We start from the raw sequence: 16243 nt of genomic DNA, 5'->3' as shown, positions 1-16243 counted from the left end.
CACAGAATGTAAATTTCAAGGAGACCGAGTCTTTCACTGGGGAGATCTTTTCCCAGCAGCTAGGATGAGGCCTGGCACGTGGAGAGCTTTCAACAAGGATTTGATGAATAAAGGAACTCATAAATGTAAATGCATAAGCAGCAAATAAATGAATTCTGGATCTTTCCCTGAGGCACCTGTCCCTTCTCCTCCCCCTGAAGGAGAGTGGATTTCTCCTGTAACATTTTATTCTTCTCTCTGCTGGCATTTGCTGTCTGTTATAGCTGTTGGTTTGCCCAGCTGGGCTGTGACTCTGTCTGTGAGCTCCGTGGAGACAGATGCTGGCTCTGATTCACGTGTGAACACCCAGACCCAGTGCCTGTCAGTATTATTTGTCAAATTGAATTAAATACAGTTAAAGAGGCAAGACAGAAAGAGGAAAACCCACGTCCTCTACCCCCCCCCCCCCCCATTCACTGCCTCCACAAATTTGCGGAGCTGAGGTGGGGCTGGGGCTGGGGCAGGCGGTAAGACTGCAAATTCTGTAAGTTCCCCTTTCTGCTGATGCTCAAAAATTTATCTTTCTGAGTCAGCACAGGTATTTTGATACTGCCTTGAGATTTTGGGCATTTTTTTTCAAGTGATGTTTTAAAAACAAGTGCTTTCACATTTACTATCAAACTGACAGCGTTGAGTGGGAAATTAACCATCACGAGAACTGTTTACCCCTTGGCCGTTAAGATTTCTACTTCAGGGTCTAAATTTGGCAACAAACGCAAGGAACTCCCCAGTCTCTGCCTGTCCTTCAGCAGAGGGGTGATATCCAGCTCAGGCTTAAGAACATTCTGAAGTGGTGGAGGCTGCTTACAGGTCTGGAGGGCCGGGCAGTGACAAGGAACAGCCCCTGGGGGGACCGAATTCTACTCTTCCCCCAGACTGCTTAACACGGAAATAAACTTCATTCCCAGAAGAGCAGCGTCCCTCCGACTGTCGTGCTCTGAGTATCATTCTAAACCTCTCCCTTCTTGCGAAGCCCACAACGACCACACAGCAACGTGACAAGGCAACCTGGAGACAGGGGAGGGAGGGGCAGGGCCAGCTGGGGAAAAATGGCTTGCTATAGAGGGTTGAATCATGTCCCCCCAAATTTATGTCCATCTGGAACCTCAGCATGTCACCTTCTTTGGAACTAGGGTCTTTGCAGCTGTCATTGGTTAGGATGAGGTCATTAGTTAAGACACGGTGAAAAAGACAGAGCAGGATTCTTTCAGAGGGAGCCCAGCCAGGGGACACCTTGACCTCAGGCTTCCGGCCCCCGGGGCTGAGAGAATAAATGTGTGCTGTTTTAGAGTTTGCGGTAACCTGTTTCCGCAGCCCTAGGAAACTAACGCAGTTGCCCGCGGTGTGTCAGGGAGGTATCAGGAAAAGAAAAATGTTTGTTTTTCCAGTTCTGCTTTCTTCTAAAGCAGCTGGGGAGAGTGGGGTGGCTCGGGGCGATGGTGATTAGGCTGTGCCGAGGGGACAAACAGATGGAAAGAAGCAGGTGTTTGTTTTCATTTTTGTTTAAGCAGGACAATATGTTTTAAAGTCGGGCTTTGCTGAGAGAGGAGTTTTCTAAGTTCCTTTATATTAGATTCGAGTTTTATCTCCGCCTAATCAGAGAATGGGAGTGTGAGAGGGCTTAGAACAGGGTACCCAACCTTCTCAGACACTGGGGCAAAAAAGCTCACAGGGAAAGAGTCAGGGCCCAGAGGGGACATTCATCGGGACCTCACTTCTCCTGACTTCAGGACGGTGTTAGAATAAGGGAGGGAAACTGAGGACAGGAGATCTTTCTCTGCTTCCCTCTTGGGACACGGCGACTATCCCCCACCCATCTCCCAGTGTGGGCAGCTCAGACACCAGCTTCCAGAGGAGCAGGGGGAGGTGAGCAGAACTAAGGGCCTGAGCACTCCCTAAAGGACTGTTTGACTTATTCGACCGGAGGCTGGCTCAGAAAGAGAGAAATCTCTATTCACTCATTCTTAAGTCTCTACCTGTGACTGGGAGCTCATGAGAAAGACAAGCTCAGTTTCAGAGAAAGAAAAAAGGGATTGTGTCAACTCATGCATGCAAGAAGTAGCATGTGCGAATTTTCCAACCACCATAAGTGTGAATATCAGCTCAGCATTTTGTTTTGTTTTGTTTCATTTTGTTTTGTTTTGTTTTGTCTTGTTTTCCTACCTCAAATCACTGCATTGCCTCCCAGCTACTTTCTTTCTTGGTTCTCAAAGCATTTCCCCAACAACTTCAGCTTCCCAGAAGCTTCTTTGTGAATCATTCCTTTTCCTTCCAGCAATAAGGGGAAAGTTGATTTTGATGGCTCCATCAAAAGAGGTCCCTAAATTTCCAGTCTGCTCTGCACCGTGCTCCTCCCCCCTTCCTGCCTTTGATCCCCTTGTCTTTCAAGTACAGGTGTTTGAAACTTAACCCTTCAGCTACACTTTGTGACTGTACAACTCTGTACCCGTGGTCAATGGGACATCGCCACTGTCAGTGTCTGGTGCCCACAGGTACAATTATGCTGATGTCTTCTGGGTAGAGTATACTGGAAACCTCAGTTGTTCATGACTAAAACAAGAACTGCTTCTCTCTCTGCTGGAAAGAAAACAGATGGCTTCAGTTTAGATCTAAAAAAGACCAAGACCAACCAAGCACTAAATTATTAGTGATGAAGAGGAGTTACAGTTTAGTAGAAAATACTTATTAACCAAAGCACAAGACTGTAGGGCAATTTTTCAGGTTGGAGGTCAATGTCTCAATAGACAAATGGTCAGAGATTAAGAAGAGAACCAGACTCTGAAGGGGCAAAGCCTTCCTGTCTATGTCGACACTGGACCAAGAACAGATTGGATGGATGTTTACTCATTTGACTTATTTTTTGAGGACCTACTATGTGCCTTGCCCCAAGTTGAACAAGACTAACCCTGTCTTTCCTGCATGGATCTCACTACCTCAGGAACTTTTGTTTCTCCTGCTGAAGGAAGCCATCTCTAAATCTCATTGAGTTATTGCCTGCAGGGTAACTCTACCCTCCTAGACCTGTATGCTTTGAGGGGATACTTCTGCTTAAGCACAAGCCAAACCCAAGGACATGTGGCTGTCCTCCTACTTACTAGAAGAGACATATGGCATATTAGGGGCTTTTCAAGCTCCAAGCCTGCACTTTCTCCTCATTTTTGGTAACAACCATCTGAGACAGGAGACCTGCCTATATTTATGTTTATATTCAGATTTTCCAAGTGCCAACTGCCATCATTACTTTACACTTTGAAGTCACGCTGAATAGGCAAAGTTGTAGTGTAGTAACTGTGACAAGTGCTTCCTGTTTCTAAAGTTTACAAGAACTTGCTTGGTACAAGGTATTATTGTCAGTGCAGTACGGTAATTGCTACTACCTTGGTTTTGATTTTGCTCACAAATTCTAGAAATGTTAAAGAGAGATAATGACTTGAAAACACTGCCCTAGAACTTGACTAAGGTTTCAATTTTTCCCCTTTGTTATCCATTTTGAAATCTGCAGAGAAGTTTCGAGCTGTGGGAAGTAAACAGTATCATGCCACTCACCCACCCCTGGCTTTTGACGAACAGCAGGGATTCACTTGGTGGTCCTGGGGCCCTGAAATGGGGATCAATGGGCTCAAGGAGGTCCGGAGGCACTTGGAATCATGCACAAAGTTGTGTGGGTTAAAATAAGGTATCCTGGGAAAAAGAAGGGTTAGCAAAATTGGGGGCCAATGGTCACTGGTCTTTGTGGCTGTGATGGTTTCATTGGCTTGGACTAGGTCTCGAGCTTCCAGAACTCTGAGATCAGCTTCAGGGCCCATGTGCTGACACAGTGCAGTCTACTTACTGCATAGAGGAGAGAGAAGCAGCAACGAGAGAGGCAGGACCAGCACTAGCCCCAGGGAGCGTACGTGCCCCATGGTGACCTGTTCTCCAGACCACTGCCCCTTCCCTGGCCCTCTCTGGTGTCCCCACAGTCTCATTCTGCATCAGTCTATGTATGTCGACATGCTGTGTCCTTTCCCGTAACAACTCTCCTAGTTACACAGTTAGGTCTAGAAGCCACAGGAGTCAAAGGAAAACCTGGTTCTGAATGGAAGGTGAGGTTTACGCCCCATTTCAATGTTTATGTTGTTTGCAAGGCAGCAGGTCACAGAACACCAAAGCGACTGGAGCCAAGAGATACTCTCAACCCTCTCACTTTACTGTGGAAGAAACAACCCCAGAGAGATCCAATGACTCCTCCAAAGCCATTCCCCACGTCACAGCGCATCCAGGGCCGAACCCTGGGTTTTCTGAGGCCTAACCTCTTTCCATCCCCTGCTGCACTTTCCTTTCACTCCTCATCCAAGCCTAGGCTCTTCAAGGCACAGCAAACAGCCAAAGGCTGTTTTTCAGAAATGCCTGGTGGAATTCAAGAAAAGTCCCTGGCCTTTCCAACTCCATTTTTCTTACGTTTGCATATGTCCCAGTGCATGTATGGAGATCAAGGCTCTCCTCTCACCTCCCCGGTGCAGGGGAATAAAGATGCCTGCAGGAAAGGAAGACGGCTGCTTTTCTGACCATTTCCTTGGGGGCTTATCACCACGTGGCCCTTGCGTGTGTTGGAGTAGCTGGTACATTTCTGGTTAACATGACACAAGCCCAAGTCCCAAAGGCATCCCTTTGCCATTTTACAGACATTAACTGCATCGATATGTGTGAAGCACAGAACAGCACCTGCGATGTGTTAAGGCTTCTGTAGGGCTCAGTGACTTATCATTAGTGACAACTCTGCTACTTGCCTGATGTCACCCGAGATGCACAATGAACACATAAAGCTCGTGGCCCAGTGCTCTTTCTCTCACAGCCTGTCACCAGGCAGATTCCACTGAGTGACCAAGTCCTGGAGCCTTGGGAAGGGGTGTTCCTCACGGAAACCTTGTCCACTTCCAGTAAGAGATCGGATTGGTCTTTTACAAACTCCACAACTTTCCCAAGAAATCAGGACAAGATGGTAACAGCGGCTGGCTGGACATCCTTGTCTCCCGGGAGGGAATGGAATGAAGATGAGCTGGTCAAGTGACAGGGGTGTTCAGGATCCAGTTTCAGGATTGGGGGCTTTTAGATGACTGTCCTACACTTTATTAGGTGTTATTTTAACATTCAAAGCCTTTAAGTGAAGCTCCTTTCTGGGCAACCCAGCAACTCCTAAAAATAAACTCAAGTTCCTGAAATATTCTGGGTTGCCTTGAAGCTTTCTTTGGCTGGGGACCAGGCTGTTTTCAGTTCTGCAGGCCCAGGTGGTATGGATTCAATCTATCAAATGACGAATGACATGGGTCTATAGTGAGGGCTCAGCAGATATTTGGGAAAGGTTAGCCATAGGCGAGGCTACAGCAGCCCAGGAGGTTGGGGAGTGGGGAAGTTCCCAGGTCAAGATTCCTGGAACCACAGGGGGAAATTGATGATGTGTAGACAACTGTTGAAGGACATGGTGCTACTTGTATCTAGTCCAGATAAGGAGGAAAGGACATTCAAAGAACATTTTAAAAGAACCAGGATTTAGAGAAAGAAAGTCATCCCATGGGAGGCCATGCAAAGGTGCTGCTGCCCAGCAGAAGCCAGGAGCTGAGTGCTTGACCCTCCCGGCCCTGGGGGGCTGTGTTTGCCTTAAGAACCAGGGCCTCAGCTTTGATGATCCAACTTCTCACATTTCCCCATCTCCCTCCCCCACTGGACTCCAAGTTCATCTTGCCTCAGGCCCTTTTGATCCCTTGGCACATTGACCAGCCCTTTGCCCTCAGTGACACTGTCCTTGAAACTAATCCCTACCCCAATTCACCCAGCACCTCCAGAAGGGCTCCAGGGTGAACCTTGCTCACTTTTTCCCTCCCCCTCAGCTGTCCTCTGGTGTCCATTAGGACTGCTTTTAGCTGCAGTCAACAAAATAACCAACGGATGGTGGCCTCAGATATAAGGACCTTTGCTGTTCACATCACAGGGAGTCTGGAGGTAGAAGGTCTCAGTGTTGACCCAGTGGCTCAAGGACGTCTGCAGGCTCCCAAGTCCTTTTTTTCTGCTCCAGCAGCCATGGTGTGATGGCTTTTCTTTCTCATGCTGGTTGCCTCCTGACTGGGAGATGACAGCTGCAGCACCAGGCATCACATCCTCACTGCAGGAAGAAGACAGGGGGTAGACAAGGTGCCCACCACATCTGTACCTTACAGAAGCAAAACAAAGCTTCCCCAGAAGCCCCTTGCATTTCACTGGCCAGAACTGGCCCCTTGGCTCCACCTCGCTATGCAGGGGACTGGGAGAGGGTGTTTTTCCAGTTCAGTTGGAGCTAGCAAGAGGCAAGGGGCTTGGGGATGCTGCTGAGTTAGTCAACCAACAGCACCTCCCACACCTACTGCCCACTCTACTCAGTCGAGAAGGTTCCCGAGACTGCACTGAAATGTCCAAGAAAGATCTGAGAATTGATCCATAGAGCTTAAGGGTGCAAGCTCTGGTGTTCGCACTGCAGGGGTCCCATCCATAGAGTGAAAGGGGAGGATTCAGTGGTGACTTTCCTTCCTCTCCTGGAGCAGGGCTGTTAGAAAAGTTCTATGCTTTTGGCCGTTAGCACAGCTTGTCAAGAATTGTGATTGATTTATCTTTTCCATGTGCATCTTCTCTCTTCAGCTGGATTATAAGCTATTTGAGAAGGGAGATCTTATCTCATACCACCTTCTATTGTTAGTGACTCAGATGAGTGGCATGCGCTTTTGTTGGCACCCAGGATGCTCTCGTTAATGAAGAGGCGTATAACCCCGAACGCCACGGTGGGCAACGAGGCAACACACCTGTCCGTGGGATCCATGACAGACACACTTAGGAGGCAGAATTTTTGGAAAGGCCAACAAATGAAAACAATGTGTTTGTAGAATGGGAGGCATGTTTAATAGAGATGGTGTTGCAAAATGCTGTGTGAGCAGAGTGTAAGTTTTCAAGCTTAACGCTGCTTTCAAAAACAGGTTAGCAAGTGTTACTAAATTTGCTTTCCCTTACTTGCGTTCATTCATATACTTATTCATTCAGCAAAATTAATCGAGCCCCTACTGTGCCATGGTTCTGGATATCTAGAAAGGATTAGGATGGCGTTCCTGCCCTTAGGGCTTGTGAGGAAGTGAACATTAAGCATGTGGTCGTGTTGCACGTAATAAGGACGATTGTAGTCTTATACCCAGTGTCTCTGGCCCGCAGAAATTCTGAGTTTAAATTAGGGAAGTTCCCAGCCCTCTGGTGGAGAGTTTGTCTTAACTTCTTGTGTTAGAAAAGCTGGGTTGGAAAGAGCTTTCTGGCCAACAGACTTGGCTGTAAATCCTGGTTCTCCCATTGACTGTGGGACCCTGGGCGATTTCTAACCCCTGTACATCAGCGAGCTCATGTTTCCACTTTACTGCCTCTCAGCCCCAAATGCACCCATCAGAAATGCTCAGCAATAGAATTGTTACCCGTTTCTTTTAAAATAAGCACCATATGAAGCTTTGTCAGCAGAGGGCGCTGGTTGGACATTGCAGGAAGAAGACCATTCCTGTCATTTTGACCATTGGTGGGGGTCAATGGTATGGGTTTGTGGCCATCCCACAGAGTCTGTCCCAGCCACGTAGCCCAGCCCATGGTCCATCTGTGACCTTGTAGCCTTGGCCTTGTGATAACCTTTCTGCAGCCCTCTACTCAGGAGCCACAGCTTGGCACGGCCCACCTGCTCTGAAGGCCTCTGGCCTGTACCAATAACCAGACTTTCTCTGGAAGCCCCTGCAGAATCATTCACCCATGGTCCTAAACACCCAGGACTGTCATCCCCTCTCTCTATCCCATTGCATGTAGCCCACCCACTTAAGGCCTGGGTCCTTTCCCAACCAGTGCCCTGGGGACAACCTGCTCCCCTCCTGCCCAGTGAAGGGTGGCCTAGTGCTCACCCAGCAATTCCAGACCAGCTCTAGCCTGGCTAAACCAGTGAGCTTCTCTGCTTCCTGGTGGCCTGCTTGCGCCTTCAACTAAGGCTGGGCCCCTTCCCTGTTGTGCTTCCTTGGTACTCTCACCACAGAGCACCACAGGGTTTTCCTGTGCCTTACAGTCACTCTTCCATTGCGTTTAACAATTCTTTATATCAGCTGCCCTTACTTAACCCAGCATGTGGTTTCTGTCTTCTGATTGGACCCTGGCTCTTCACCTCATCAGTAAAGAAGAGATAAAAGTATTAGTATTTCAGATTTATGTAACCAATCAAACGAGAAAGCCCATGCAAGGCCCAAAGCACACTACTCTGCTCATCAGGGTCGCTCACTTTTCTCTTTGCCTTGGCCACCACTTGCTTTTCACAGAGAACAAGGGAAACTACTGTCAATGAGTGCCAGGCACTTGATAGTATGGAGTGATGTGCATGCAGTTAGCCCTAGAGGAGGAGACAGAGGGTCAGAGAGGCCAAAAAGATGGCTTGGGACCATGCATGCAGTATTGCATGGGGCTGAACCCAGGTGGCCAGTCCTCCAAGTCCACACTCCACACACCACACTGGGCTTCCTCCCAGATCCCCAAACCTTCCTTCTTTTCACTGAATGAGAACAATTTTTCTATGTACAAAACTTCCTGAGTCTTCCTACCCACCCCATGATGAGAATAGCTGAGCAGCAGGAGAGCGCTTGTTGGAGTCCTTTCAAAAAGACTTAACTAAGAGATCTCCTCCTAAAAGATCAGAAGTGCTTGAAGGTACAAGCCAGTGGTCTCTCTTCCTCTGTGAGTCGGCCTCTGCACAAGCCCCAAGGAGCCTGTCCTTGGCACCAGAGCTGTGAGCCTTGACGAGTATGTACTAGGCTGTTAAGGGCTCCACTCTGAGAAAATCTCATTGGCTAGTTAAAATCAAATTGATGGAATGGCCCATTAGCAGTGAACCAATTATATGGTTTGTTGCTTGGACATATTTTCTAAAGCTAGAAGCCTTTGTTATGTCTCATGATGCTTCCCAGGTGCTTAGAACAGAACTTGGTATCCAGTAGATGTTCAGTAAATGTTTGTCAAGTGGATGAATTCACACAGTCAAGGATTTTTTACATGTGGGACTTCACCAGGCTATTTGAAAATAGGATTTTATTTTAAAAGCAAGAGAGGAGGAGTGAATATACCTCAACAGGAACATGACTATTTGGTCAATCCAGGCACAATACCATGGCTAGGACAATATATTCCAATACATTCCACTCACCCTACTCAAAGCTCACTTGTCCTGTGTTTTACCCTCTCTAGGTGTTCATCTCTTCGCTATAACTCCGTCAATATGGCAGCAGGCAATAATGAGTGGGTAACATCCCAGTAAGTGGCATAGTGGCTTTTAAACTTGAGCCCTTTGGAAGAATTTGTTCAGTCCTGGCAGAGAATTCATACATGGCAGCTACTCCATAAATGTCTATGGCACTGATAGCATTGTGATGATGGCAAGATCTTAAAATAAAGGACTGACGTAGGTAGTGGAAATTTAGGCAGGAGAGGAAGGCTCGAGACAGGGCTGTAGTGTTTTTGATTAGACAGTGTCCTTGCACATCTCAAGTCATGACCAGGAAGCCACCCACACTTTCTGTGCTTAAGTAGTTCAGTATATTTGTGCTATAAAAAAATCTGAACCAAAATAGCAAATGAAAAGAACATTCCCTACATGCATTGCAGATGGCCAGGTATAGAGGTGTACACACTTAACTCCGTAATGCTTTTTAAAAACTTTGCTGCTTATTTCCTAGAGATCACCTTTTTTGTTTTCCCCTTTAATATGATGAGAGAGAAATAAAAGGATCTAGAAAAAGAGTAAATCCATTTGTTTTTTTAGAGACATCAGGATGTGGACCAGCACCTGCCCCTGCATACGGTTAAGTCTCTTTTAAAATAGAGTTGTCCCAACGTCAGGAGCAGATGAGCCCAAACCTTTCCGATGTGGAGTTTGAATGGGTGAAGTTGCGTAGAGCTCTCACCTGGTGCATGGCTCATTCACGTCTTTTCTTTCAACAAGTGCTTGCAGAGCACCTGCTCGGTACTAACCGTGTGACACCTGCTCGGTGCTAACCCTGTGACAGGCCTTGAATACAATTAGAATGGGAACACCCTGCAGATGGGCATTTTGCCCATATTGTACCCTCATCACCTGGGCTTCTCCCTAGTCCCTGGAGGTATTAAATAAATACTTGCTGACTCGATGAGCACTCATGGAATTAATAGTACCAAAAATTATACTAAATTTCTTCTTGTTCATTTAGCACTTTCATGCCAATAAAAACTGAGTGAAATGAACATCAAGGTAGCTTTTAAGAGAAAATGAGAGGTGAATCCCTGCTGGCTATAAACAGCCCTGGGGCAGTATGAGGGAGGTGTGGTCATATTGTTGTCCTGTTTCCCACTGGAAGTGACAAACCTTCCGGGGGCAGAAATGATTGGCAGCGCTGATGGCCAATCATAACCCTATTACTCCATTAGAGGTGGGCTCCAAGGATGGGCCTTTCTGTTTTTTAGTAACATTATTAACTTGCAGGCTGTCAGATATGGGGATGAAGATCGCTCATTGCTGCTTTACAAACACTGCACTTCTCATTTGCTATGATCATGGGAAATTCATCTTTCTGGAAAGGTACAAACAAACTCTTAGGACTTACTTGATCACGATAGTTAACATTCAATTTATTTTCATCTTTTTTTCCTTGAGAGAGAGAGAAAAAAAAATCATTAACTGATGATTGTTGGGAGGCTTTCTGCTTATAATGGGCAATTTGACTAAGGATCCCTGGAACATACAGTTGTTTAAATTTGCACTTCTCCAGGAAGTCTCTAATGGCTAGGGCGAGTCTGGGGATTAATGTTCGGATTTCAGTTATTCCTGCTGCTCCTCTTGTCCTTACTACAGCTCTCGAGGATTAACACTCTTGTGATTGCAGTAATGCCCCTTTTGGGCTCTCCCAGGAACAACTCTATTGACATCACTTTTCACCTTCCTAGGTGCAAGCTCCGGAAACCATCAAGGAGAGACTCTCTCTCAGCCAGATGCCAGCTTTCTTGGGGTTTTCCGGGGAGGAGTCTGCATTTACTGGGACCACAGCAGATGTCTTCCCCAACTTAAGAGGGATCGACGAGGAAAATGCACCATTGACCCAATACCTGGGGATAGAAAGCTGCACTCAAGGCCCACAGCATGAAGAAAACCAAGACAGAGAAGACAACACACCTAGACATTCCTGGGAAGACCCAGGACATGAGCAGAACTTCCCAGAGGCCAGTCATGCCACTATGTCCCCCTGTGAGCTCTCAGTGCATCTCCCCGAGAAGGGCAGCCATGGCCCCAGGGAGCCCAAGGCTCTCTCTGTTGCTTCCCCTGCAGATGTTTTCCCCGCCCTGGAAACTGTGTGCCATGGGCCAGGGAGCAGAGATGCAGAGTGTTTGGTGGAGCATCTTGAAGCAAGTGACCAAGGAACACTTGATACCATGGATTCTCCTGCTGGAGTCCCAGTTCATAAATATTTGCCTCAAGAAATTTGCTCCATGGACTTAGAGCTGGCAGAAGGTCAAAGCCAAGTATCTGATCTATGTTTTCCTAATGACAAGACACTGAACATCGCTCTTCAGACACAAGGTTCTGAGCCTCCACAATGCACAGACAAAAGCCACAAGGAGGGAAACTCAATCATCTTTCCTGCACCTAGTGATGCCCTCACCTGGAATATTTCACCAAAAGCCAGTGAAGTGTCCACAGGGGAACATCTAGCCAAGGTGGAGAATTCCATCTCCACCGTGGCCTCTGTGGGACAGGAGAGGCCGAGCCCCAGCATCTCGGAAGGGCTTGAGGAAACACAGACTCTGTCTTCTGTGAATTCTCTGGTGTGGTTTAAAGACGGTGCTGAGAGCCCCAGACCCAATGCCCTGGACGCCATGGACACACCAACCAGTCACAGCTCAATTGTGATGCTTCCTCAGGAGAAGCCAACAACATTAACTGCTAATCTTGAGTGTCTTCAGGTGACCAGGGAGAGTGGGGACACACCAATTGGTACCATTTCCACCAAAGTCCGCCCAGCCAAATATCTCCCTGTTTCAATCGCTGAGAAGAGCCACGCAGATGGCCCCGAGGAGAGCTCTTCTCAGGTACCAGATGGAAATATTTTTCAACTTCCTTCCAATGTACAGTCAGGTCATACTTTGCATGGCTCCACCACCGAATCTCCCAAAGAGCTTTGCACGGCTCCCAGTGGACCAGGAGACCATGTCTGTGCCCCGCCGCCCCCAGAGGGAGATTTCTGTGGCAATTCCCCTCTTCAGATTGATAACCAGTCTGCAGCTCAGAGCCAGACCATGGACAGAGCAGACAATAGGAGCCTTGGAGAGAATCTCCAGGAGAAAGGAAGTGAAACAACAGAGAGGACCCAGCAGGGTTCTCTTTCTGAAGGTAATTTCCAAGGAAGTTGGCCTGTGACATCTGCCACACAAGGGGAAACAAGCCCGGTGCCCTTGGACCACTCGTCTGCAGACTCCAAGGAGGAAAGAAGGCAGAGCTCAGGCCTGGGGTCGAGCGTGCCCGTGGTGGTTAGAGCTGCTGTGGAAGATGACAGTCAGGCTGTGAGCAGTGTTCCACCTCTGTCCCATAGCCTCCTGGAGGAGTCTAAAGAGAGTGGACTAGGGCACTGGGAAGCAGGTGACAAGCCCAAGACTGCAAATCTAGAGGCTTCCGTTACTGAGGTCTGGCCACCAAGACAGCCGGCAGGTTCTGAGTGCGAGTCGTCAGAAGCTGGTGCTATGACGCCTGCCGGGGCCTGGGCTGTAGCTGACATGCTAAAGGTGGGTGCTGCTGGGCCTGAACTCGCCCCCTCTGAACCAGCAGCATTGGCTGCAGGTCCCCAGGCTGAGGCTGGCTCAGCCCTCACTAATGACAGAGAAACCCATGAAGGTAGGAAACTAGCCAGGCGTACACATTGGAGCTGCCTCTCTTCCCAGTACTTGAACCAACCGCGGTTCCTGGAGTCGTCTGTGGACCCTGTAGATGAACATGTCACAGGTTCGCCATCAGAGGCTTCCAGAACGGGAGGGCAGGAAAAGGTTAACAATGTGAGTCAAAGCCAAGGGGAAAACCAACTCAGAGAGGATCACTCTGCCTTCTTTAAACAGTTTCTGACCTGCCATGAGATCCTCGAGTCCTCTGTGGATCCCATCGATGAGATAGGTGTGGTGGAGTCAGCCAGGGTGGAAACCCAGGAGCCTTCCGACTGCACACTGGGGGTCATCAGAGAGGAGAGTAAATTGGATGATGGAAACCTGGGCCAGAGCCTGGAAGTCACACCTGCCATCTCTCCAGCCCCGTGTCCCCAGCAAAGCGGGGAAACCATTCCAAGCGAAAACAGCACCAACCGAAACCAAGAAGCCAGTGAGAGAGGGGACGCTGAACAAAGCCAACATGACAAAGCCGAAGTAGAAGTCCCACCCGTCGTTTTGCAAGTCCCACATCCTGGTGACGGTGGGGCGACAATTCCGAGTGGATGCAGCGGAAGCCAGGCACAAGAAGGCCAGGAGAGGGGTTCGGGGGAGGCTGAGCAGAGTGAAAATGAGGGAGCAGGTGTTGTTTTCCCCACTTTACCCCTTTCCAGCGGCCTCGTCATCCTTGCTCAGGCATCTGGTGGAGTTGACACTGACAACACCGCAGGTCAAATTCATGACGTCCCGGAGAACCATTCAGCAGAGCCCAGAAACCATCCACACCCATTTTCTGACTCACAGGAGAGGGGAGAGCTAGAGAGTGAGCCTGGGAAACATGTGCCCTCTCCCAGTGGTCTCACCCAGCTGCCTTTTACTTCATCTCCTGAAAGCAACATCACAGATGTTTCAATAAGTCACAAAATTCAGGAACCTGAAACAGAGGCGCCCCAAAGTGGGCAAACCAAACCCCCAAGCCCACCCGGCTCCCCAGGACTGACTTTGGCATTCATTTCGGGAGAACGTGTGTCAGAGACAGCTCCTAAGACACTGCAGGACCCATGTCACCTGGCCCCCACCCTGGGCCCTGGGAGAAAGTCAGGGGAGGGGAGGCCCGGCCCCATGGCAGCCCAGACGGGCAGGTCCGCAGTGCCTGCTTGGGAGGAGGCCATGAAGAAACAGGAGATTGCAGGGAGTGGACATTTGGCTGATGGAGTAAAGAAGAAGATTCTGTCCAAGGTGGCCGCCCTGAGGCTGAGACTGGAAGAAAGGGAAAAGGCCAGAAAGAATTCGGGCTTTCCTAAAAAGATTCCTAAACTCGAAATGTCAGTATCACGCACAGATGAGAAAAAAGACCCCCAAAAGCCACCTTGCAAAAGGGAAGGAAAAGGTGAGGCTCTGTTGCTTTCTATCACTGTTAAAGTTTGGGTTTGTTGGCCAGATGTCAAGTTCCTGGGTCCTCCTGAGTCCTTGGCAGTTAAGGTGAGTGTCGACCAGGTGGGCATCGACACATGGCTCTGACCAAATGGCTGGGCATATGGAACCCTGGTTCTCGAACTTGAGCGGCCTCAGGATCACCTGGAGGGCTTGTTAAAATACAGTGCAGGGCCCGGCTGGCGTGGCTCAGGGGTTGAGCATTGACCTAGGATCCAGGAGATCATGGGTTGATTCCTGGTCAGGGCACGTGCCCGGGTTGCGGGCTCGATCCTCAGTGGGGGGCGTGCAGGAGGCAGGCGATCAATGACTCTCTCATCATTGATGTTTCTATCTCTCTCTCCCTCTCTCTCAAATCAATAAAGACATATTAAAAAAAAAAAAAATGCAGTGCGGGGCTCCACCTCCAGGGCTTTGATTCCACGTGTGGGCTCAAGAAATTGCATTTCTAACAGGTTCCCAGATGGTCTGTGGGGAGAGCCTCTCCTATAGGCTGCCTATAGGTACATCAAGTGGAGGGAATGCGATTAAGATGCCCTTTTGTTTAATTACCCTTTTAAAATATTTTATAAAGATAAGCAGAAGCATTACTCAGTATAGATAATTAGTATAATTCAATAGACCACACATTGAGTAGGATTTCCAGAAATAAACATTTGGGTACAATTTGGGAGTCTCTTCTTTAATCACTTGATTTCCATTAAAAATGACTTCATTAAACATTGGGTTTCCTTCCAGATTTTAGTATAAATTTCTTTCCAACTCACCCTTCGCCTTATCTGGGTCTAAAGGCTCCGGGGGTGTCTGTTCCAGGTTTCAGACCCTGGAGGCACAGAGCCGCTGTAACTGCCGTCACTTCTGCTTTTCCCGGGGAATCACGTTAACCCCAAATTTCATCCTATGACCTGAATTTTAGCCTCTTATGTCAGAGCCCTTCTACCGTGCAAGCTGGTAGAAGTCAGAAGAGGAGACGTTGCAGCAGGTGGTCCTCCGTGTGCTGGAGCAGAGCGCTGTGGCCCCCTCAGCTCCGGGGAGGGGGTGCCCCTCTTTACCTACCGAGGGCTCAGGCTTCTGGGTGGCGCTTGTCATTCCCCATCCACACCCGCGGGCCCTCAGCCCTGTTCCAGGAAGGATTAGATGCAAAACTACCTTCCAAAGGGTTTGGAGGGATCCAGCCAGTTGCTAGTGTGTAGTTTTTAAGCACATTTAAAGAGAATGAAGCAATGCTCTCAAAGAGCTCTAAAGCGGGTTTCCCCCGGATGGAGACACTATTTTGAATGTTTCTCCATAGTTATTCAAGTTACCCACAGGGACAGGGACAGGGACAGTCTAACAACACGCGCCGTTGCGGAGTTTGATCTCTCAGCTGCCACCCAGCCTCCCGGAGCTCGAAGGGCCGCGAAGGCGGGTACAGCCTCTGGGGAGGGTGCTGCCTTCGCACTGTGACCTGGTGAAGTAGGACTTGGGGGTGGCGGACGACTTGGATGGTTTTGAAAGAAATTAAACAAACTGAGTCACTTTTTTTTTTTGACATTCAATATTTAGTACAACTACACTTCCTCTTAGCTCCTTCACAGACAGGGCTCTTTTCCAAAGCCCTGAGGCCTCTTGTCCAGGCCAGCTTTGCATCTCTCAAAGACCCTCATGTTATGCCCTTTCCTCTGTCCCCTAATTTTCTCTGTGTTCAGAATTTACAACAGGGGGTGGGCGGGGTTGGCAACCCCAGGAACATTTAGGTCTCCACACATCACCCGTGAAAACTGTCACCACATGGTGCTGGAAGGGCTCTTGAGGAAATGTGTACCAGACGAGGTGGGCTTGGTCAGGA

General features: G+C 48.7%; 1 protein-coding gene across 1 annotated transcript in view; it reads left to right on the top strand.

The window, feature by feature from the left end:
- The window catches only part of LOC148092790 (alpha-protein kinase 2-like), a 32923-nt gene extending 19122 nt beyond the window's left edge, over positions 1–13801 (top strand). Inside the window, exons 2-3 of the mRNA XM_087819316.1 lie at positions 11023–13525; positions 13656–13801. Of these exons, the coding sequence (XP_087675442.1) occupies positions 11023–13525; positions 13656–13801 (2649 nt within the window). The remainder of the gene's footprint in view (positions 1–11022; positions 13526–13655) is intronic.
- Positions 13802–16243: the final 2442 nt, after the last annotated feature.

The sequence above is a fragment of the Miniopterus natalensis genome, chromosome 7 (assembly GCF_054644295.1).
Source record: "Miniopterus natalensis isolate mMinNat1 chromosome 7, mMinNat1.hap1, whole genome shotgun sequence".
NCBI classification, from domain to species: Eukaryota; Metazoa; Chordata; class Mammalia; order Chiroptera; family Miniopteridae; genus Miniopterus; species Miniopterus natalensis.
This window is presented reverse-complemented; position numbering and strand designations above follow the sequence as displayed.